The following is a 24568-nucleotide window of genomic DNA, read 5'->3' as shown; positions in this document are numbered from 1 at the left end:
GCTGATAGTTCAGGAGTGACGGTTTGCCTGCTCTAGTATGAATGTTTTCTGTGGTTCACAAGTTGGGCTGGCCTTTCTTGCCAAGCCCCAAAACTGTGGTAACCTACCCCAGCCTATACGTTCGCTGGTTTGGCCAAGCAGACTCCACCATCCCCTTTTCCTGCAGTAGCAGCAGCTACGGAAATCCCCTGTCATGTGGGAATGAGATGTGTAGAAGTTGTGTGGGTACCAAGGTGAGTGCCTCAATCAAGTGGCAGCCAAGGACATAGGCTGTTTCTCTTTCCTACGAGAGGGAGCCTGAGGGCTTTCCCCACTTGACGGCCATAGAGCTAAGGAGCTCATGCTCCAAAGCAGGAAAGTGTGGAGACTTGGCAACCAAACCACTCCCAGCTAACCTTGAAGCTAGGCAATGGGTGGAGGACCACGCATCCATGCTCCCACAGCTTCAAAGCTCCAAAGACCACTCCAAAGAGTGGTCAGCATATTACATTTGTCAGACTGCAGCAGGTTGCCCACCACAGCAAGCATGGCAAGTGAAAATGTGGAAGCCTGAATGTAGTATTTGTGGAATTGCAGGACGGCTACTTTGTGCTTCATCAACAACTTCAATTATCTGAGACTCTTTCCCCCATTTGAGCAAGGTTCAGAACACCATGTTAACTATTAATGGGATGCAACAAGTCACCGTTTTACAGCTCTTTCAGGGGAGTGTATCATACAAAGAGTACATTGCCAAGTAATGAATTACTTTGATTGGTGTGTGTGTGTGTGTGTGTGTGTGTGTGTGTGTGTGTGTGGTAGCTTGTCAGCAAATGTTCAGAGAACACAAAGTAGTAACACTGAACAGAGGATCTAAGAAAGTATTCATTCTGCATCAACTAGTGCATTTCTGTGGAATAGGTGCACTTGCAACAAAGAACTGGATTGACTGCTTTCATGGGGGTTGCTAAGAATGTATTTGTGTCTCTCTAGTGAGTAAAGTGTAAATATGTAGGGTGCAGGACCAAACTATGAACTTGCAATTATTATCACAATCATCATCATCATCATTATTTCCTTATTTATTAATGTAATAGAATTTATATACCTCATGAGTGCAGGAAAAACCTCAAAGTGGTTTACAAAAACCTTCCCCTGAACAGAATCTCTAGGAATAATTGAGGGCTAAGTTGGTAAATTCCAACACACAAACATGCCACATATATGTAACTCATTCACTTATTTTTTGTGGTAAGTTGTGTGTGTGGTGGAGACTAGTTATGCAGAGTGTACATGTTTTAGATGCTGTTCACGTTAAAGAAGCTTGCTGTCATAGCCTGTTATGTTTCAACCTATACACTGTGAAATATTGTGAAATAGCTTTATAGCTACAGTTCTAAAATTTCAAAGCAAGATACACCAAATGATTCTCCCCCCCATGAGGAAATCATCTTATTTTTCACATTAAGAGAAATACGTATAAACCAAGCTAATGAATATAAAATTAGCATTTCCATCCAGGTGGGTAAGTATCAGTACTTTTCCAACTAGGATAAATTATCTAGAGAAATTCTGTCTTTACAATATATGTTCCTGTTTTCATTTTACATTTTAGCTTGCATTTTAGTAAGTATTTGCTATGAGGAAAAAAAAAACTGTTTCAAAATCACGACAATATCCTATTCAAAGCTACTCTTGTTAGATATATCTTCAATCTCAGTTGCAGGATTACTTCTGACACATGCCAGTCAAGCCAGAAAGAGCAACACCCACCTTCCTCCTTGACATTTCACATGCTTACAGGTGTAAACTGCATTGCCTTCATAGTAGCTTTATTTGAATAATTATTAAATATGTATCTCTGAAAGAGAAAATAGTCTATAAGTACAGAAACATTTAACAGTCTGTGTTGTGACGCAATAATAAAATGTTTTAAAGATCAGACTATAAATAACATATAGTGTGTGTGTGTGTGTGTGTGTGTGTGTTTGTGTAAAGGTATTATGATGTTGGCAGTTTTATTTTCAGTCTCTTACCTAATGATTCCTAGCATGGAATTTACCTTTTTTCACAACTGCAGTTCACTGGCTTGACATCTCCATCAAGCCATCCAGTACAATCCCATGGCCCCATTCTGAGTCAGCCACCCTCTGTTCAGACCCCATATGTGAAATTAAGATCCGGTCCCCCCAGTTTTATATCTCTTGCTTGCCAATTTCCACCTCAGTTAGAGGAAGGCCCATATCTCAGTGGTACAGCATTTCCAATCTGGCATTTCTAGGTAGGTCTGGGGGACACAACTATCTAAAACTTTGCAAAGCCATTGCCAGGTCTGTCACAGTGCTGATAAGCTATATGGGCCCGTGGTCAGATTCATTATGAGGTAGTGACCCATGTTGCCCTGGAACTAACTTTGCCATACAATATTCACAAACCTCTTTCTTGCCTTGCTACGCAAGGAGGACTGTAATAATCACAGCTGCTTAATTAGAAAAAGTCTTTCTGCCTCTGCAGTCTTGTACTTATTTATGTTTACCTTTATATCTTGCCTTTCTTCCAAGGAACTGAAGCTGGCACATATAGTTCTTCCCTGTCCCCATTTTCTCATCACAACAAGGCTGTGAGGTGTCTTAGGCTGAGAGATGAAGACTGGCCCATGGGTCACCCAGTGAGCTTCTTGGCTGCGTAGGAATTTGAACCCTGGTCCCACAGGGCCTTGTCCAACCCTGACACCACACTGGCTCTCATCTTATGGAGTTTCTATTAATTTAAGTCCTATAATTTGTGTGCTGTAAGAGACAATCTGTTGTCAGCCAACAACAAAAAAGAGGGGGACAGTTTTGTTTTGTTTTTTAAGAAAAACTGGAAGCATTTGAGTCAAGCCAGTTGGAACTCTCATTTAAAGGCTCCCATGAAATGTCCCAATATTATCGCAAGAAATAGCTAATTGTGTCCCATAAAAAGGGGAATGATACAAGGCATGGCATGGCACACTTAGCTGGTTTTATGACTCCTCCCATTGCAACACATAAGTGATATAGTTAGAGTTAGCACTTGGATTATCAATTACTGATTGCCAGAAAAACAGAGTGGTTCACATCTTCTTTCCTGGAGAAGTAGTCACTTTCAAGGTTTATGTTCAATGATGAGGATCTCTGAGTCCGTCCTGGATATGGAAATGGCAAATTATACAGAAGTCTTAGATCCCAGTTATACTAGTCTGGAGTTTGAAACAATGCAAGTCTTGTATACTGGCAGTGGTGAGTTTGTATCTTCTCAGAGATGAAAACCTGAGTGTTTGAGTGAGCAAGAAAGAAAAAGAAATGAACATTATAAAAGGGTTTTACTCTTAATTGTGTAGCTGAGGTTTGCTTTTGAAAATTACATTTCTCTGTGTCTCTCTCCACTTCATCTCAAAATGCATGTTAATAACATTATACCATCTTTATGGTACAGAAAATAAAATGGCAGTTCTGCATAATAAAGTAACTGAACAGGATTGTCATCGGTCAGTTAATCAAACAAAGAAAAATGTTAGAGGAGGTTCTTTCTGTGTTTATTTTATTTACTGTAAGATGCATGAGTAACTATCTTTGGCAGTTTGGGAATGAGAAATATTTTTGTACATGATATTTTAAAATGACAGTTAAGATACAAATGTCCAGAGGGAAAAATAATGGGTCACACAGAAAAAGTATATTGATGTCTATTTGCAGCTGATAAGTTTAATATATGGTAATATTTCCAGAGCGTTGATATGCAAACTGGACTGAGTTGTTAATCACAACAACTCTCTCCAGGCTAATGGTTAGCTGGGACAACTTTTAGCTGTTTGGTTAAAGTCACTTTTTAACTTTGGTTGGGTAGAAATTGCCGACACACAGAGTGCAATAAGAACTCGTGAATGGGATATGAAGCAAATACTATTTAACTTTTCATATAAAAGCAGATTAACATGTTTGGACATAATGGTTAAATCTTTTTGATCATGTTCCTTGTAAATAAGTGTTCATCCTTTATACCTTGTATCAAGACATTTAAGGCTTAAATAGTGCTAATTACATTTAAAACTATATTCACACAAATTTGATCTCTTGGTATTTATTGGTATTTATCAAGGTGAAAGGAACAAAACCATTTAATGAAAGAGAAATCTCCCCATGATTTTGAGAGTGTACAATTGCTTTGCTTTATTTAAAATGTTAGCTTTTGCATTGGAATACATGTAATATACATTGATGCTATGGTTTAATAACAGAATAGGCAGAAGTGGAGCAATACTGGAAGCAAGAAATTTTGGGGAAATACCAGTCAACTGCCAATTTAAGTTTGATTATTTGTTTTCATCATTTTGATTTTTGAAGAGATAAATAAAATTTTCATGTAACTATTAATTTAGGGTTACCAGATTTTTTCAATGAATCCGGGGACACTTTTCAACTTCAATGGATTTTGTATGGGGACAGATTTGTAAATCTGGGGACTGTCCCTGGGAAACGGGGACGTCTGGTAACCATATATTAATTCTGGGTAGAATTCTTTAGCCGTTGCAACCAGTAAGACTTCCTACATTCATCAAATGGTGGGATTTAATTGAACATACCTTCTGGTACCCCATTAACCTTGGCATGCTTCCTACTTCCTGTCCTTTAAAAAATATTCACAACAACATTATCCTCACAATATCGAAAGCAAACCCCAACATGCTTCCACTGAATTCCTTGAACAAAACCACAGCTGAATTACTTACAATTATGTAAGTGTCTTAATGTAGTGAAATTGTTGCATAAACATTTTTCTGGTTGCAGAATATAAGAATGCTTTCCAATCGCAGAATTCCAGCAAGGTTTCCAACCCAGTATGTTCCATCAGTAAAAACATCTAACATCCAGCAGCTGAAATCGGCCCATCTGGTTGCTCCTTAACTGGATTAAGACTGCATACTTCCACCAAAGAAACAATGGGTCCTGTGACTTTAACCAGTGGCAGTCACCTGCCTCAGAAGGTTGAATCGAAACACAAATCCTAAACAGTGGTGACAGATGCTGTCTAAGCTGATCAAACCTTTTTAGCAACAAGATCCTTGGCTTTGGGGGGAAAGCCCAAAAGCTTCACTATATAGCTTGATGCTAGGGCTATAAGTTTACATGCAGACGGTCCTAGGCTCACTCTACAGCATTTCTTGAGTATCTGAAACCATTGGCTCCTGCTCCCAGTAGGCGAGGGTGATTTGCCCAGTAATGTAGGAAGTGAGCATAGACAGTATTGAGCTTAATAACCCAAGGCCGGACTACATATAATACAGCTTCCCCAGTTTCTGTTTGTGTGGATGGAGCCCCCTGGATATTACAGCTTTCTTACAGGGAGTCAACCATGTTGCTGGCCACTGTCAAGTCATCTGAAGATTAATGCACAGTTAATGCATACCAGCCTCTGAGAAAATGTTGCCTTATGGCATTGTCCCTCAATTATTTAAACTAACAAAGATATTTAAGTAGTTAGCTACACATGCAGAGCTGGGCAATTGTGTCAGTACTCACAACTTCTATTGCAAGCCGTAGAGTTTAAACAAAAAGCATTCGTTGTCATGAGCATCATAAATTCTGACAAGTGGGCACAATAGGTTTGAAGGCATTCATTAGAATAACAATCAGGGGTAATTAGGCATGTTGTGTTTTCTGCAGTCTTGGGATGGTGAACGCTAATTAAAAGAGAAGGCCAGTAAGCCCCCCAGTATGGTGTAACTTAGCCACATTGTTGTATTCCTCCCCGTCAAGGCTCTACACCAAACTGTACACCTTGTTCTTCCCTTTCCTCAGACAGTTGCTCAGCAGAGCCGCTCGGCATGAACACTGCAGACAGTGGAATTGGTGGCCTTTGTGCAATATGTGGAGACAGAGCAACAGGCAAGCATTATGGCGCCTCCAGTTGTGATGGATGCAAGGGATTCTTCCGACGCAGCATACGAAAAAATCATGTTTACACCTGCAGGTAGGAGAAATAATCCCATCTCAGAGGTACATCATTCAGTATTTATTTATTTGAACCTTTACTATCCCACTCTTTATAAAACCAGATGGGGTTCCAGAATCCAATATACAGTGGTACCTCAGGTTACAGACCCTTCAGGTTACAGACGCTTCAGGTTACAGACTCCACTAACCCAGAAATAGTACCTCGGGTTAAGAACTTTGCTTCAGGATGAGAACAGAAATTGTGCAGCGGCAGCGGGAGGCCCCATTAGCTAAAGTGGTACCTCGGGTTAAGAACAGTTTCAGGTTAAGAACTGACCTCTGGAACAAATTAAGTTCTTAACTGGAGGTACCACTGTATTGAGATGACAGGTGTCCTATTTAATGGGAAGGGATCATGCCTTATTTGGCGGAGCACTCGCTTTCCATGAAGAAGGTCCCAGGTTCAAAAGATGCGGCTGCAGGCAGTGTGCAAGAGAACCCAGAGAGCCATTGCCAGTCAGAATGAACAATACTGAACTAGATGGGAAATGGTCTGGCCATGGTATTGGGTACATCCCAATGTTCCCTTACCACTACACAATGCCAAGACTAAGGGCCACTGTCACAGCTTACACAGCCCCCTCCACATTGGGGGAGCTGAAGGTCTGCATCAGAGTTCCCACTCTCAAGTAAAAAAAGGGGAAGATCAGGTTTCTTACTTGTGCAGTTTCTCATTGCAGAAGTTCAGACCCTGATGCATGGAGTGCTGATGTAAAGGCCAGGAAGTGATGTAAAGGCCAGGAAGTGCACCTCCTCTTTTGGCAGGTGTGTTCTTCAACATGCTGTTGACCCCATAATAGTGCCTCAGTGGTGGATTTATACTGGACCGTCCACTCACCATTCTGCTTTTTTGGTTGTCCTGTGGATGCTATCCAGATGTCACCACAGTATTGCCATCCTGTGCTATGGCTTAACAAAAGCATGCCAGAAAATAAACTGGAGTTTTTGTGGTATGAAAAGTTACAGGGTTTCAGTGGGAAGTTACGGGACATGCACTGATTGGAAATTAAGTGGCATGTCTACCCTGAAACTTTTGCAGGCACAAACACACATAAAAATGGGATCACGTACCGTATAACCGTCCCAATACCACCCCGAGCACAGGTAATCATGAACGCACAATAAAAAGGACATCTGCAGTTACAGGAGGTTTAAAGTTTGTTCAGATGAAAATATGTCTTTGAAAAGCAAGGCAGAATGGGCAGTTGCAGATTTCATTTGCAAACAGCTCCACAGGATTGAACCCATTAAAGGTTTTACATTATAGGGAGTTGCTGTCTGCGAAATGATCTGTAGGTACTAAACTTTTGCCAATTGGGAACAGCCAAAGCAAGTTCAATCACATGATTTTCTTAACTGGGATGAGGGCATGTATAGGAACAGATCTGGATCCAAAAATCTAGAACTGAAGGTAGACAACGGTCTACCCTTGCAGGCAACTCTTCAGTCTGATTCCAGTCCTGGCAAGACTTGAGCCCCCTGGCTGTTCAGCTGCCCACTGCCACTTCTTCACAGCAAGATTCTGCTATGGGTCCTTTTAATCGTGTCTCTTGTCTCTTAATCTTTGCAATGCTCCGCTGTTTGAATGCAGAAGAGTTTCCTTGCAGAGTGGTACTTGGCACATTAAAGATGAAACTGTTTTCCTCAGCAGTCATTTGCAATCCTGGACCAAACCATTTTCATTTGCAAATGACAACAAACGTAGATTTTGATCGTCAGATATGGCTTCACAAGCAATGCTGTCTTGTGAGGTTCCTTCCTATCCTTGGCTCTATTTTGTCCCTCTATCTCTGTTCTTTCCCCCCTCAAGTCTGACTAGATCTGTGCTACGAGGTGCCCTCTGGCATTTCCTTTTATCCCCTTCTCGTTTCTCAGGAAGGCTGCCTAGGACTGTTGCCGAGGTTAAAAGGTACTCTCCCTCCTGCTTTTACCATCACTTGACTTATCGAGATCTTCAGTTATCTTGAGACTCTCAGATACAAAGACATCTACGTATGTTAATATTGAAATCCAGGAGAACCTCAGCATTTATCAGTGTGTACTTGATTTCAGTCCTTACACAAGTTAAATAAAGCAATTTAACTTGCCTGGTTGCATCAGCCCATTTTAAGCGCAGCAGCTCTAGTTAATTGCACCACCACAGCTAAAATGATGGTCTAACCCAGACAAACAGCCAAAAACTATTTCTCTGGCTGGGGCATCCTCCTGCTTTGCCCCATAATTACTTGAAAGCTTGAAAGCCCTGCACTCTCCCTCCCAAGACAAATGTGTTATAGGGTGTCCCATCGCTTCAGGGGAACCTTCCTAGGTGCTTCAGTGCATCTCAGATGAGGATATCACCTCGTTTTGACATGGGTATCACTTGCAGAGTTTGGGTTTGTTTTTAAATTTGGTTAAGGCCCTCTTTCCTATGGAGGACAGTGGATCCATGGGAAAAGTTAATCAGTGGTGGGTAGAGCTAGAGACCATACAGATACAATATTATGATACCATTTTAATCAGTCAGTTCTTCCCCCATAGGATTCTGGGATCTGTAGTTTGAAGGGTACCAAGAGCTGTTAGGAGACCCCTATTCTCCTCACAGATTTACAATTCTTAGAGTGGTTCAACAAACAATCCTTCTTCACAGGGAACTCTGACAATTGTAGGTCTGTCAGGGGAATAGCCATCCCCTAGCAACTCTCAGCACCCCTAACAAACTACAGCTCCCATAATTCTTTGAGAGAAGCCATGACCATTTAATATTGTATCATAGCACTTTCAGTGTATGGTGAATGTGGCCAGAGTCAATAGCAGGGTTAGAATTCCCTTATTGCATGGTGTCCCACCCCATTCTTTCTCTTCTTCTCTACCTCTTCTCACTCTACCTCTTCTCACTCACACAGACACACAGGTGCGCATACACTCACACATGAAGCAGAAGCAGTTCTCAGAGGGGCAGCAAGAGTAATAACACAATGTCTGAAGAGCTGAGTGATTGTTCGTGAAATTTGGCCTAGGGCCACATATGGCCATTGGGCTGCACACAGTTAGAAAAGTTAGCTTGGTAAAATAGAACCAGTGTGGTGTAGTGGTTAGAGTGTTGGAGTAGGACTTGGGAGATCAGGGTTCAAATCTCCATTCAGCCATGAAGGCTGAGTAACCTTGGGCCAGTCACCATCTCTTAGCCTAAGCTAAGAGTACATTGGGATAGCTCAGTTGGTAAGAACATGAGACTCTTAATTTCAGGGTTGTGGGTTTGAGCCCCACATTGAGTGAAAGATTCCTGCACTGCAGGGGGTTGGACTAGATGACCCTCATGGTCATTTCCAACCCTATGATTCTATGATCTCATCAGTATCAAAGGCTATAGCCAGGCTCATTCCAGTAGCTTCCATGAACAAAGGCAGTCTACCTTTGAATTCCAGATGCCAGGGACAAGCAAGAGGAGAAAGCTGTTTCCTTCAAGTCTTGCCTGAATGCTTTCTACAAGATCTGGGGGCCCCCTTGGAAATCACATGCCAGAGCAGACAAATCTTTGCTCTGATCTTACAGTGCTTTTCTTTCATTTCCTATTCCTGACCATTTGCCCCAGCAGGATTGGATCAAGCTGTAAGAAAATTCATCCTAAACATTCACGAGACTGGGAGCAAAATTTATATGCCTTGAGTTCACAAGATGATGAATAACCTAATGGGATTTTACTTGCCCATCACAAGGAATTATTCCGTAGAAGAATGGCAAAGAGAAATGTTTCAAGGCTGATTAAAGAAAAAATACCACTGAAGGTTGATAGTTGGAGACATTGTTTTGACAGTGTCCATTAATTGTTTCAGCCGTGCTAATCAGGACCCTCCTTTACTTGCACTCTAATATATTTACCCTCGATTCTGTCCAACAGATTTAGCCGGCAATGTACTGTTGATAAGGACAAGAGAAATCAATGCAGATACTGTCGTTTAAGAAAGTGTTTTCGCGCTGGGATGAAGAAGGAAGGTAACTTTTTTTTAACCTCCTGTTCAGAGGAAAACACTTCATATCAATTAGCAGGAAACAAAATCTATAAGCAAATGCCTAATGAATATATATTGGTTGTGCCTACAAAAGAAGGAGATTTTTATAGCAGTCGAAATATGTCTCCAATAAGAAGTCAACTTGCTATGTAATTTTTGGTTAATGCTAAGATTTGACACATGGGTCATTTGAAAACAAAGCAAAGCCTGCTTTCCTCTAGTTTTGCATGCTATGAGATATTCTTTGTTTTAGTTGAACTTGATAAAAATTTTTTTTACTCTTCTCAAGTCATTGTGGCCTCATGGACAAAGTGGTGGATTTAGGCAGGTAAGATCTGAGTTCACACTGGCTCAGCTGTAGTTTGGTGACCTTACATGCACTCTTGTCCTCAGATCTTCATCTGTAAAATTGCAATAGTAATAGGAAACATAGGTTTGTTGTGAGGCCTCTTATATTATTAATACTATTCCCAATTTATTGCAATCTACCTTGTGCATCCAGTTCTTTAGAAATGGGACAGGAGAAAAAGAACCATTGACATAGAACCATCAATGGTTCTATAAAGACCTCACTTTTATGCAGAAGGATGTTTAAAAGCAGACTCATGAGTTCTCCTATATTTTAGCATGTCTGGAAGTAGGCATAGATAAACTATGGAATTCACCCCAGAAGTAGTGGTGGCTGCTGGATGACTTTAAAAGATTCAACAAATTTATGGAAGATAAGAATGTCGATGGATACTAGCCAACATGGCTGCACTTTGCCTTCATGGTCAGAAGCAGTATTCTCCTAAATTCCAGTTGCTGGAAACTGCAGGAGGGGAAATTGCTGTTGTGCTGCTTGCTGGCTTCCAATGGGCATCTAGTTGACCACTGTGAAAACAGGACACTGGAGTCAATGGGTCTTGGTCCAGCAGGGCTATTCCTTTGTTCTTATGTTTCCTGCATGGAAAGATAAAAATGGAATTTTTAAAAAGTGGGGTTCAACATTCCATACGCTGCTGTTCCACAGAGGATGCTTTTCATTTTTTTCTTCTTTAAAAATTGTTTTTGGGATGGAGACTCGTGACTCCCAGTGTCCACTTCTCTTTGTCTACAAGGGCAGCTTTTAGCCCTCAGTATATGTTGAATTCAATATCATTTTGGACAGACTGAAGGAGCTTCGTTGGAAGGCAGCTTATATATTCACACTGAACAAACAGACAAATCCCATCTGTTCTGAATTCCAGGTGAAAACATTGTATGGTGGTTAATTTTTAAGTCAAAAGGAGGTGGTAATGCTGAAAATCCCAAGGGAAGAGGGAGAATAATGCCAAGCTTGATTCTCCTTTGCAAATGACGTATTCAAAGTAGAAGTTAAATTTCAGGCTTCTTGCAATGTTGTTTTGTTTTGCCCTCTGTGGGTGTGTGACAGATAGACAGAAATTGCTTAGTGCTTCCTTGGGAAAGACCCTTCTCTTGCTGTAGAAGACTTACACGCAGCTATACTTGTAATTTCAGAAAGGTACTCCCCAAAATTCTCAAGTGCATCCCTTTGAAAACAGAAACATGACATATTAAATCACATCAATAAGATTTGCTTGGCATCAAATAACTGCAATGAAGCTAAGGCTGCACTTCTGTACCCACCTACTTGAGAGTAAGCCCCATTGAGCAGCCAAGGCAATCCAGAGCCTGATTGGGCAGAGGTGGAGAGAGATGGAGCTAGGAAACCACTTCCATATCTGCAGACTTGTTTCTCATGTCAGCCAAGGCACAAAGTTGGGAGCAGACTTTTGGACCAAGATTGGGCTTGCTGCTATCAAGGAGCAGGAACAGCTCAGGATCCTGTGGCTCCCAGACTTTCCACAAGCTACCAGTAAAGACTGACAGCGGTGCAATACTTTGGGTGGAGGGACACTAATCCAACCCCTAGTCTAGCACAAAAGTGGTTTGGGTTGCACACTTGGCACCATAAAACGTCAGTCATAGTATTTGCTTACTAGTTTTATCACTGTTCTTTTTATGTATATATGACCTTGTAAAATCCAAGACTTTTTAAGTTTGTAGAAAGTCTTGCATATAATTGGCAGGGCTTTCCTCTTCTCCCACCATTGCAGCCCTCAAATGAGAGTTTCAACCTCTCCTAGCTTATAAAGGATCACAAGCGAGAGCTTAGGAACAAAATTATCTGGGCAATAGGAGCTGTGTGAGTGTTCCTCCATTATTGCCTTTGTGTTCTTCCTTGAGTCCTCCAAGCTAAGGAATACCATTTCATTCTATTTTCACCATAGGCTTATCACATTTTTTTAAACAAACAAACAAACAAACAAACAAACAAACAAACAAACAAGGCTTTTCAAACTGACTAGTAACAAACTTTGAAGTTGAATTATGTGCAGGCAAAACATTTATTTCTGAAAAACTTCTCATTCTTTTTTTTAAAAAATGGGTTGCAATGCATTCCCACCATTTATTCAGGGTGATCAAAGTAGTTAGATGCCAGTCCTCTGGTATAATTTTATATTTAAAGCATAACTACATTTTGTTGTTGAGGTGCTGAGTTAAGAAATGAAAAAAGATAGCTTTTCTCCAGTTAAAAAAGACTGGAGCATCATTCTTGATTCACGTCTACGTGACCATTTATCACTTAGTGTTTATCACTGTACGACATTTCTTATTATGACCTTAATAAAAGGCCCATCATGAATGTCCTTGGCTAAGAATCTAGTGCGCCTTCACTATAAAGCGTGTTCATTCTTCATATAAACTGCAGAACACTATATAGTGCACTGAGCACATTTTTATTGAAGCATTGGTGCTGCCTTCTCAACTTCTCTGATGCAGATTGCTTCCTTAAAAATAACAAACGGATCATTGGAAATACAACTGATGCTTTTACAAAGGTTATGAGGTTCTGCGTGGAATGGAGAAATATGTTGATCACAACTCTGTTTTTCTCTCCTTTATATGACCTTGGATATAAAATAGGTTCAGCAAAGCTGATGGGTAGCCTTATTTATCTCTTTCATTTTTGCATTAAAAGGGACACCTTGTTCCAACACAAGCTTTGTGTTCCACCATGCCATTCTCTTTCGAAAGGCTAGTATGCGATTATTTTTGCCCCATACTATCTGCTTCAAACCCTAATACTAGCATCTCTCAATGCTACATTCTTAAAAATGAACTCTGGCTGGAAGACAGTTGTTTCTGAAAGCTGAAAGTTGTTTTAGAGAAGTTTCACATTAGGGATGGAGTTGTGTTATTATTATTTTTTAATTTTTTTAATTAATTTTTCCATTTTAACAATCCAATCAAATCACATTAAATATTCCAAATTATACAAATACATATCATATAGTCCAAATATTCTGCCAAATTATAATTTTTTATTGGGACTTCCCGTGCTTCAAGTTCAGTTGTGTTATTTTTTAATCCACTTTTTAAAGCAAACTTCCTTAAGTCACTAGTCCCGAAGCTATATGTAGATTGAAACATAGCTACCAGTGTGATTGCTTATCCTCCCCACAAAAATCCATCACTACTGCAGCAGTTCAAAAGCTTTGTAAAGAAAAAAGAATGCTGGGGCAAGGAAGGAAAGGTCCAGACCTATCTCTAAAAGTTATGAGACTTTTTTGACTTCAAAATTTCTAAAGTTGAAATGGTGTTCTTTGGAAACAGAAATTATTTTAGGACTGTTTCTTATAATGCTTATATAAAATGTTATAAAAATGTTTGCCATTGCTCTTCCATGAATTTCTGCACTAATGTCATGACCAACTTTGGACATCTATGGTTCATACAGTTTCTTAATAACACTTTGACTGCACACAAATCATAACAAGGTAGGACTTTTGGCTTATCCTACAATGTTTCTCAAACTTGGGTCTCTAGCTGCTGTTGAACTACAGCTCCCATTATCCTTTGCTAGCAGGTCAGGAATGATGGGATTTGCAGTCCAACAACAGCTAGAGATCCAAATTTGAGAAACACTGTAACATGTCGCAAACAAACAAACTGTCTGACTGCTCTAGCATTGCCCCTCCCCTGGCATGAGCAAGATAGACAAATAACAAACCTTTGACTTCCCATTACATCTGGATCAAGGAACATGATTTGTCACTCACTGAGAAGCCACAATTGCTAGCCAGCCTCAAGCCATGGTTTATTGTTGGTTTGCTGCTTCTTTTAACCGGCTTATGTTGGCTTGCAGATTGTATTAGGGGGAAGCAAACCACAATCCTGCATTTGTACATAATGGCAAACCAAGGCTTCTAGGTTTCTTCATCCTACTCTTGCCAGGGGAGGAAAAAAGCAGGAGCGATTAGGTAGCACCCTGCTCATTCCTGGTATACCACGATAAGCTGGAAACTCTGGCTTATAGTGATATGTAAACGCTACCTTTGAAAAGCTGTTCAGTAGCATGGCCTGCATGCAAACCAATGTGCATTTTTTTTCCCCTTTCCCAGCTGTGCAAAATGAACGGGACAGGATAAGTACAAGACGAAGTGCATCTGATGGCAGCAACATTCCTTCTATTAATATGTTGGCCCAGGCTGAGTTGCTTTCTCACCAGGTACAGCAATCCACCATCAAGGTGTATAGGATCCCCATGACCTTTAAAATGTTTTCTGTTTTATACATGCACCTATCCTTTTGCATATGCAATACAGAAATGAGATGGGAAGATTCTCTCTAGAAAATTAGCATCTGATTCAGCTTCTTTTGCAATAAGCTTTATACATCTTTCACTTTCAAAATACTTAGCTGCCTGATTCAGGTAGAGCCATTAGCCCTATTGGGTGTGATTTGTAAGCTATCTGAAGAAATGTTTCACTGACCTCTTGGAATACTCCTGTTGAAGTTAGTGAAATATCAGGGGCTGAATGCCTAATTCTAAAGGTCTACTTTTTTCTGTAACAATGAAAACAGAGCTTGGTTTGTGGGGTGCTAAGGAAAGGAGGTATAGTGTTGGTTTTTGACACTCAGTAGGAATATTCTTATGACCAACATTATTTCTGTGATTAAGTTGTTTTAAACTGTTTTTAATGTAGTGTTTTAAAAGGGACGCGGGTGGCACTGTGGGTTAAACCACAGAGCCTAGGACGTGCCGATCAGAAGGTTGGTGGTTCGAATCCCCGTGACGGAGTGAGCTCCCGTTGCTCAGTCCCTGCTCCTGCCAACCTAGCAGTTCGAAAGCATGTCAAAGTGCAAGTAGATAAATAGGTACCGCTCTGGCGGGAAGGTAAATGGCATTTCCGTGCGCTGCTCTGGTTCACCAGAAGCGGCTTCGTCATGCCGGCCATATGACCCGGAAGCTGTACGCCGGCTCCCTTGACCAATAAAGCGAGATGAGCGCTGCAACCCCAGAGTCGGTCACGACTGGACCTAATGGTCAGGGGTCCCTTTACCTTTAATGTAGTGTTTTAATTGTTGTAACCTGCCCTGTGACCTTATGGTGAAGAGCAAGTAAACAACAACCAAGAAACCATATAGAACAACTTCTAATTCTTTATATAATTCAGATCCTGCTTGTCTTTGATGCCCCGTCTATCTCCTTGTCTGAACCTCCGCCATTTTTTCATCCTTTCCTCTTAAAGTTTAGCAAAGATTGTTCCTCTTTTCCTTTGCATGATATTCAGAAACCCCATTACTTTTGGCTCCCACCTTTGCTTTCTCCTCCTATAACTCCTTGACTTTGTAGTGTGGATGCAGAAGTGACTGTCACAAAATGGAAAGTCCAACAGTACAATCCTATGCACATTGGTCCCATAAAGCTCAAAGTGTTCAGGCAATTGCATAGTGTAGGACTGCATCCCACATCTCTCTCACCATGCATATGAACATGATATACTCATTATTTGGTGTATATATATGGGCTAGTATATACTCGCTATAAACCTATTTTCTTTTGGTATGGGGGGTTATAATGGGTGACTGTAGGCAAACAAAACTTTATTATAAAGACTGCTGTAATAATGCGAGTTCATAATTTCTCTCCACTATAACCAGCTCCCTGTTTCAAGCCCTTGTGCTGGTACTGACATCAGCGTTAAGAAAATTGCTGGCATTAGCGAAGTATGTGAATCTATGAGGCAGCAGCTCCTGGTGCTTGTAGAATGGGCAAAATACATTCCAGCTTTTTGCGAACTACGGCTGGATGATCAGGTATGGGATAATGAGCTGAGAAGCCACAATAATGGTTCCGTGTTGAAGGCTCTCTTTTCATAGAAGACACTTCTAGGATGTTAAGCCAAAACATCAAGGGAAGCTCAAGGGAAGTAGAGATCATGGGGGAGCTGGTTCTGGCATATATACAGTTAGATTCAAGAGAGTGGGTAGGCTTGGGTCCAGAGAAGATCATGCCACACAGCAGGAGCCAAGCAAATAAGCCCAGGTGCAAACAAATCCACAGTAAGCAACTGAGATCTAAGAAAAAAGAGGTGAAAGAATCAGGAAAAATCTACCTTTTATGAGACACAGTCAAGTTACTCTATAAGAAAAATGCCAAAAGGCCTCCTCCTACCTGCTTTCAAAAGGGGTATTGGGAGGCAGTGGGCAATTCTTATTCTGCCTTCACAAATCTGGTGCCTTCCACATGTTTTGGACTACAACTCCCATCAGCCTAACCAGCACAGGACTATTGTCCAAAACACCTAGAGAGCACCAAGTTAGTTGCTCTAGGAAAAGCAGAGAGAGCTGAGGGACTGAGTCTCAAGGCCTGATTTTCAGGACGTCATCAGGTATAGCACATATTCAGAAACTGGAAACAAAGCCAAAACAGAGCAACTGCTTATCCAAATAGACACACTTCCATTGTATTTCTAAAGTGGAAACCTCTTGTCTTCAAGAGGGAGGGAGGGTGTCTTCACATAGTGTCAACAGCTTGCTTTATTTTTGAAGTTACTATTGTTCTATGCACATTATTTTTTCCCAAGGTTGCCCTGTTAAGAGCACATGCTGGAGAACACCTTTTGCTTGGAGCAGCAAAACGCTCTATGCTTTACAAAGACATTATTCTTTTAGGTAAGTTTATCTTTATTTTACTTTTTACAACACAGTCCTGAGCATATTTACTGTCTCACTGGGCCTGATTCAACTAAGTAGGTGTGCTAGTAGGAGCTGGCTCATGAGTCCTGCTAGGACAGTGGGACTTTCCCCATCCTCCTCCAGCCCAAATTGGCTCAAATTTGGTATAGAGAAACACACCCACCCACCCACAGGTGGAGGAGATGGGAAATTATTCCGTCAGGCTTACTGAAATATGTTGATGGAATGACTGGAAGAGCTTGGATTCTTTGCACAGTGTTATTGGGGTTTACTCTTAGTAATTGTACATAGGATCACCACCTAAGATACATCATGCTCTAACTAGGGATGAGTGAATCTGCCAGTTTTGGTTTCTCAAAGTTTCTCCTTTTCCCAATTTTCAGTTTTCAACATTTCCATATCAGTAAGCAACTTTTTAAAAATAAAGTCATCAGAATTTTAGTGCACATGTACACATTTTGCATGCAATTTCCCACAATCCAGTCGTACCTTGGAAGTTGAATGGAATCCATTCTATATAGCAGCATTAGTCAATGGGGTGCCCTCCACATGTTGGGCAACAGTTCTCACCATCCTTGACTATTAGCTATGCTGGCTGGCCCTGATGGGAGCTATGTAGTTAGCAACATATGGAGGGCACCATGCTAAATACCCTGGTATATAGGATTCATGGTAAGTATATTGGATTCAAAAAGGGAAGATTCGGCCACCCATCTGTCTTAAGATGAACCTTGAAGATTTTGCTCTCCTTCTTGGTGGATATATTATGATTATGATTATGATTTCTCTGCTGGCATATTATTTGTGGAAATAAATATTGCATGTGTGGAGAAAGGTCTTTTGTGAACACATTCATCTGCATAAATGCACTATAGAAAATGGAAGCTGAATATAAATTTTAAGGCTACTTACATTGTCGGAAGAGTTCTGATTTTGTTTTTGCTTCTTTAGGTAATGATTTTGTAATCCATCGCAACAGTTCCGAAATTGAGATCAGCCGAGTAGCAAACAGGATACTTGATGAGATAATTCGACCATTTCAGGAGATCCAAATTGATGATAATGAATATGCTTGCTTAAAAGCAATTGTCTTCTTTGATCCAGGTATACTTCAGAATCCAACACACACACACACACACACACAAAATGTGATAGGGATAGCATAGTCTTAGCTGAAAAGCTGAAGATTTTCCTATGCTAATGTTGACCTTGATGTAGTTCCTAATTTAACAAAATGTGTCTTTGTCAGCCTTCCCCAACCCAATGCTCTCCAGTCTTTGGACTATAACTCCTATCATTCCCAACAACAGTTAAAAACAGAAAAAGTTCAAAACAACAATCAGTAAACCACTGTGAAAGGATATAGCCTTGATTGCCTACATAGGCCTGGCAAAATAGGATTTTTTAAAGCTGATGTTTAAAAGTTCGCACGGAAGGCACCATCATGATAGTAGAAAGATCTGCACAGGAACTAGTCCGCCCCTCCTTCCTCTTGAAATGCCCTGTTGTGAGTATAGAGGTGGGTTTTTTCTACAGGCTACCACTGGTTGTAACTTCTGCCCATCTGTCCTTAGGCCAGTTACATTGGGAAACCCCAAGATGGTGGAGGGACACCTCTGTTCCACCCCAAATCCCCTCCAGCATAGTATTTGGGGAATTTGGATTGATCTGTGAGTCTTCTTTATCCCCAGGGCCCACATGGATAGTAACAATACCAATGATTCCTTGCTTTGGTGCTTTCTTCCATACCCTTATGAAAGATTTCTTTGTTGTTTGAAGATGCAAAAGGACTGAGTAACCCAATGAAGATCAGGAACACAAGGTTTCAAGTTCAGATCAATTTGGAGGACTACATCAATGACCGTCAGTACGACTCCAGGGGACGCTTTGGAGAGCTCTTACTACTTCTGCCCACCCTTCAGAGCATCACCTGGCAAATGATTGAGCAAATACAATTCGTGAAACTGTTTGGAATGGTTAAAATTGATAGTTTGCTTCAAGAAATGTTATTGGGAGGTAGGTGTGTCAGTAGGTTTTATTGGACTTCTTTGTGTTTAACTGTACAGTGATACCTTGGTTCTCAAACTTAATCTGTTCCGGAAGTCTGCTCCAAAACCAAAGCGTTCGACAACCAAGTTGCAATTTCCCAAAGAAAATAATGCAAAATAGATTAATCTGTTCCAGACTTTAAAAAATAACCCCCAAAACAGCTTCCGGGTTTGCAGTGTTTGGGTTCCAAGTTGTTTGAGTACCAAGACATTTGAGAACCAAGGTACCACTGTACTCAGATGCACTTATATTAGTGCTGTGCCCCCCCCCCCCTGAGATACATATTCCTGCTACTTTTGGGTCTAAAATTATTTTTGCAAAATTTAGGGCTAAGGGGGTTTGACATTTATGTAATAACGTTATGTAAACAGATGTGGAGAACTTCAGGCCCTGGAACCAAATGCCCCCTTGTAGGCTTTTCTGTTTCCCTCTGCGGACTCTCTCCAGGCCACACACCTGGCCTGACCTGTTCTGTGCCCTATGAGAATGTCCTCTCACAGGACACTCAGTAGGAACTAGCAGTCAAGGGGTAGTGGCACAACTCATCTTCCTCTGTTTTCATCCTGGCTTTGTCAATAATTGAATTAAGGTCTTGCAGCTCCTCTTAGTGAGGGAAATGTATTTTATTTTGTAGAAGCAACCAGCATGACTCTCTTAATGTCAGGGTTGTGGGTTCAAGCCCTCTGCTGGGCAAAATATCCCTGCATTGCAGTGGGTTGGTGTAGATGACTCTAATGGTCCATTTCAACTCTACAGTTCTCTGATTCTCTGTCCATTTGCACAGACAAACGCTTGGGTTTTCTGTTGCAGGTACGTCTAGTGATGCCACGAATCTCCACCAAGTTCATCCTCATCTAGCCCAAGATCCGCTCACTGGACAAACTCTGCTTATAAGTTCAGTGGCTGCTCCTGTACATGCAGAACCGATTTGTAAGTTTATTGTAAATATATCACTTGAGTGTAACTTCTGTGGGTTATTTTTAATTAACTGCTCAATTGGTTATCAGTGCTTCACATCATTTTTTTCAACCTTAATTGTTTTCTACTACAGTGGTGCCTCACAAGACGAAATTAATCCGTTCCGTGAGGCTCTTCGTATAGCGGTTTTTTCGTCTTGCGAAGCAAGCCCATTGACAGCTTAGCGGATTAGCGCTATTAGCGGTTTAGCGGCTTTTAGCGGATCAGCTGATAAGCGGCTTATCAGCAGATCAGCTGATAAGCGGCTTAGGGCTTAGGAAAAGGGGGAAAAAGGGAAAAAAACCCGCAGGAACTCGCAAGACATTTTCGTCTTGCAAAGCAAGCCCATAGGGAAATTCGTTTTGCGAAGCGCCTCCAAAACGGAAAACCCTTTCGTCTAGCGGGTTTTCCATCTTGCGAGGTGTTCGTCTTGCGGGGCACCACTGTAACAACATTTCAACAACCTGAGTTTAAAATTTAATTTCTTATATTGAGCAAATTTTTAGTGAAGGCTAGGCTGTAGCATTGCCAAATCTTCATCCAGAAATACTTTTTTTTTGGGGGGGGGGTTCAAAGAGTGGCTTTCAGAGGGCATGAAGTGTTTTTCTGAACAAGTCTTTAACACTACCTTTTTCGTTGCTGTTATTTGAAGAGGTTCACAGTATTCATTTTGTAGTTTGCTCCTTCTTTGATATCATTTCTCCCTCTGGGCTTTCTTTAGATGTTATCTCAGCCAACTGCAGATCCTTCATCAAATATGATGATGCCACAATACCATGTAACCAATAAGATTAGATGTTTTAGGTTTTGGGGTTTTTTGTTTTGTTTTTACAATATAGAATTTATATAAATTCTACGGAGTAAATAAAAATTCATGAAATAAAAGAGTTGGCTACATCAGAGTTTCCCAAACTTATGTCTCCAGCTGTTTTTGGACTACAGTTCCTATCACCCCTGGCCACTGGTCCTGCTAGCTAGGGATGATGGGAATTGTAGTCCAAAAATAGCTGGAGGGCTGAGTTTGGGAAACACTGGGCTACATGATGATGGCACTGAGGACCAACAAGCCAGTGTCCTCACTCTAAAGGGTATAGGGAGGTGGTGGTGCCTCAGTCCAAATTGACTGTGGGACTGAAGCTCCTATGCTGCATTGGGAGAGTCAGCATCCGCTGAAAGGCCTTGACAACTGGAAAGCCCCTGTGGACATATTTCCCACGTTCAAGCCCTCGCTGAAATAGTAGTGACTTCTTCACGGCAGGTGAAAAACGTTCATGAAAAGCACATTCCCTGCCTCTTGTTTCAACGCAGCCCTAAGTTAAGAGAAGCTTGATTTGATTACTGATAATTCCTTTTCAATTCTTCCCCAGCAACTCCCGAAACTCCTCTGCCTTCTCCTCCACAAGGCTCTGGTCAGGAATACAAGGTAGCTGCAAACCAAGTTACGGTTATTTCACAGCAATCTCTTCCAAAACAAAAGCCATTGTGATATTGATCAATGCTTCTTCTTTTTGTAATACAAGCACTGCATTAAGCCATTGTGACACTGGAAAACTCAGGACAGATAACTCAGATCTGCTGTTAAAGAGACAAGTACCGTTCCCTTTGGAATTTTTTTTTTTATATATATAAGAAAACAACAAATAAATCACTTTTACTAACTTTTTTTTTTAAAAAAGCTTGAATTCAGATATAATTTGTGGGTGCAAGTAGGTAAACGGAGAAGGGGAAGCTGTTTCCTGTTTGCAATGCGTTTGAATCAGTATTGAAGAAATTTAATTTATTGTCCCCTTATACATGAAAAAGTCTTAAGTATCACTAGCGGAATGCAAAGCCTGATTTTAATAGAACTGCAAGCTGAAATTTAGAAATAATGAAACAGCAAAGCTAGTAGTTTTAACAGTTAATCAAAGCAGGTGTCTCATTTTCTTGAATATACAATGGAGGTTGAAAGCCAAAATACTTCCTGCAAGCATCTATGTGACGTATGTGTGAATTGTATAGTGAAATCCTGTACATGTTTACTCAAAAATAAGACCCATTGTGTTCAGTGGAGCTTACTCTCAGGCAAGTATGCATTGGATTCTAACCTATGTGGAAGCAAATCTCCTTAATTTCAATGGAATTTATTTTAAGTCAGTGAATACTGCTGTGGGATTTGTTTAAAAATGTATTGTCTTTTGCTCTTAAGTAAGAGTCTTTTGTAAATAAGTTCTGCTTTTAATGTTGAACTGTGGGTTTTTAAAAAGCTACTATTCAAAATGTGAACTATAGTTTTAAAAAGAATTAAATAAGGATGTTAGCAAAAAGTGGAGAAATATTTTCCCCATTTACACTTTCTCCAGAAGTGGAAAAATTAGAAATTTGGGGGGAAATTGAAAAAAAAAGCACATATCTTCTGAAGTATTCTATTAGAATGAATAGAGCAGTGTTCTAAAATAGCACTGTTGTAGCCAATACACACAGCTGCAATTTTTTTAGTTTCAACATTCAAAGTTGGGAATATTAGTGATTAAAGCATTGGTACTATGTTTGCCTTGGTTACTAAACAAGCAACACTCTTATCACTTGATGTTGAAAAAGTACATCTAAATATTTTCCAGTATAGAATACGTTCAGATAGCTAGTAGCCTAACAAGCACAGCCTCTGACTGTTGATTCTATTTTGCATTTTTTGTATCAAGTGAAATAAATGGATGAATGTTAGAAAATAGACACATGCCCTCTTATAACACGCAGACAGGAAAGTGTCGAGAATCTTGCTTCAGTTTATACAAGACCTTCAAATGTTGATGGTTTATATTTTCATCTTCTATCTTTCTCTATTTTCCCAGCTGGGAAAAAAGGGAGGGGGACTAAGAAAGACTTTGATACCATAAGTTTACAATATCATGTCATACGCTGGATTTTCAGTCAATAAAAATAAGCATACCCAATTTAAAATGTCATATAACTAAAAAAGTTTCATATACTGAATAGCACAATGTTATGTGTTGTGCTAAGTTATGTGTTGAGCAAAGTGAGTTTAGCTTTTATAAGAAAGTACTGGATATATTTCAGTTTCCCCCCAAATTTCTCTCTTTTGTTCTAGAAAAAACAAACAAATGGGAAAACATCCTCCACGTGACTTTAAAATATCCATAGATTTTACAACTGTAGACCATTCTGATGTTATCAGCATAGTATCAAAGCTGTTGCAGTTCAGTTCTTTGTCATGCTTTTCCGGTGACATCAAAACCATTGGACCAATGTCATGGCGCCTTTCTTACACCAAAGTTGTTCCTAATAGAGATTGGGTTGTGTCATCATGCCTACTCTGGGTAGCAGATCCCAGAAGGCCCTGCAGTAAAGGCCATGGAAAAGTTAGATATAAGAACATAAGAAGAGCCTACTCTTTGAAGCAAGTGGCCCATCTAGTTCACCATTTTGTTCTCATAGTGGCCAACTAGATACTTATAAGAAGCCTGAATGCAGTAGTACTCCCCCCCAGGTGATTCTGACCAACTGGCATGCAGAGGCATATTGCCTTCAACAGTGGAGGCAGAACATAGCCATATTGGATAGTGGCCATTAATAGGCTCACCCTCCATTAATTTGTTTAATCCAGACACAGGTCCAGCACTGGCCCTGAGCTGAGACCTTTGCGCAGGAATGCCCAGAAAATGCTTCTCCACCTAGAGTCCCAAATACCACATCACTGGACCACTGGCATAGGCAACAAACCAAGAGGGAACTAACAGCAAGAGTGGGAGTGAGTTAGCCTGAGCATGGCAATCCGGGTTGAGTACCATAAAAGGGAGTAGTTGGAGTAGTAGGTGGATCACCTGGAGCTCTCCAAGGTCCTGTACCTCTACTTTGCGTTGCCCTTTGGGCTTCCATTTCATGATGGGATAGGACAAGATAAGATGGTAATGGTGAAGGAGGCAGGTCCACATTGTGGATACTTCTTATCTGGTCCAAGTGTCTATTGTTACCTGAGCATTGCAGCAAGAAAGCAGAGGAGCAGAGTTTTTGGTGCTTAACACTGTACATAGCTCTCAGATGAATGACTAAATGATTTCCTAGACTGCCAAATGAAATGAAACTCTTTTCCTTTTTGAAACTCTTAATATTGCTATCTATTTTATACAATGCTTTTCCTTGTTAAATAATAAGTATATTGTAATTTATTGAAAATCTGATTTATTTTCTAGGTGTAAAATTATTTTTGTAAGCCTAATTGTACAAAATCAAAATGACTGGCTTTGTTCGAATGGTATATTGTGCTGAGCTGTTTGAACCATGATGTAATGTATGGATGTTGGCTTGAGTAGCCATGAAATGGCTGCTGCAAATGTTTTCAGATAGACTGTTTTTCATCAATGCTCAATAAACAGATATTGAAAACATATGAATGTTAAATGGGCCTTGAAGTAACTTTTTTTCTTTGCATAATGTAAACAGCAATGCTGGGTTGTTGGGTTGTTTTTACAAAAATTGGCTGTCATAACTATGAGCAGAAAAAGTTAAACTGTTATTGAAATCAGATGAGAACCACATCACAGCTCAAAC

At 40.4% G+C, this 24568-nt stretch overlaps 1 protein-coding gene across 4 annotated transcripts in view; it reads left to right on the top strand.

Moving 5' to 3' along the window:
* HNF4G (hepatocyte nuclear factor 4 gamma) overlaps positions 1-24418 on the top strand; it is a 57504-nt gene extending 33086 nt beyond the window's left edge. For 2 of the 4 annotated variants that reach the window (XM_081874484.1, XM_081874483.1), the window contains 9 exons: positions 5799-5970; positions 9874-9968; positions 14434-14540; positions 15977-16132; positions 16903-16990; positions 17966-18118; positions 18794-19030; positions 19874-19993; positions 21388-24418. In XM_081874484.1, coding sequence (XP_081730610.1) covers positions 5825-5970; positions 9874-9968; positions 14434-14540; positions 15977-16132; positions 16903-16990; positions 17966-18118; positions 18794-19030; positions 19874-19993; positions 21388-21506 — 1221 coding nt within the window. In that variant the 5' untranslated portion in view covers positions 5799-5824 and the 3' untranslated portion in view covers positions 21507-24418. Of the gene's footprint in view, positions 1-3069; positions 3240-5798; positions 5971-9873; positions 9969-14433; positions 14541-15976; positions 16133-16902; positions 16991-17965; positions 18119-18793; positions 19031-19873; positions 19994-21387 lie in introns of those variants that run through there. The other 2 variants (XM_081874482.1, XM_081874481.1) reach the window with 2 other exon arrangements.
* The last annotated feature ends 150 nt before the right edge of the window (positions 24419-24568 follow it).

This window comes from Podarcis erhardii, assembly GCF_964252035.2.
Source record: "Podarcis erhardii genome assembly, chromosome: 8".
Lineage (NCBI taxonomy): Eukaryota > Metazoa > Chordata > Lepidosauria > Squamata > Lacertidae > Podarcis > Podarcis erhardii.
This window is presented reverse-complemented; position numbering and strand designations above follow the sequence as displayed.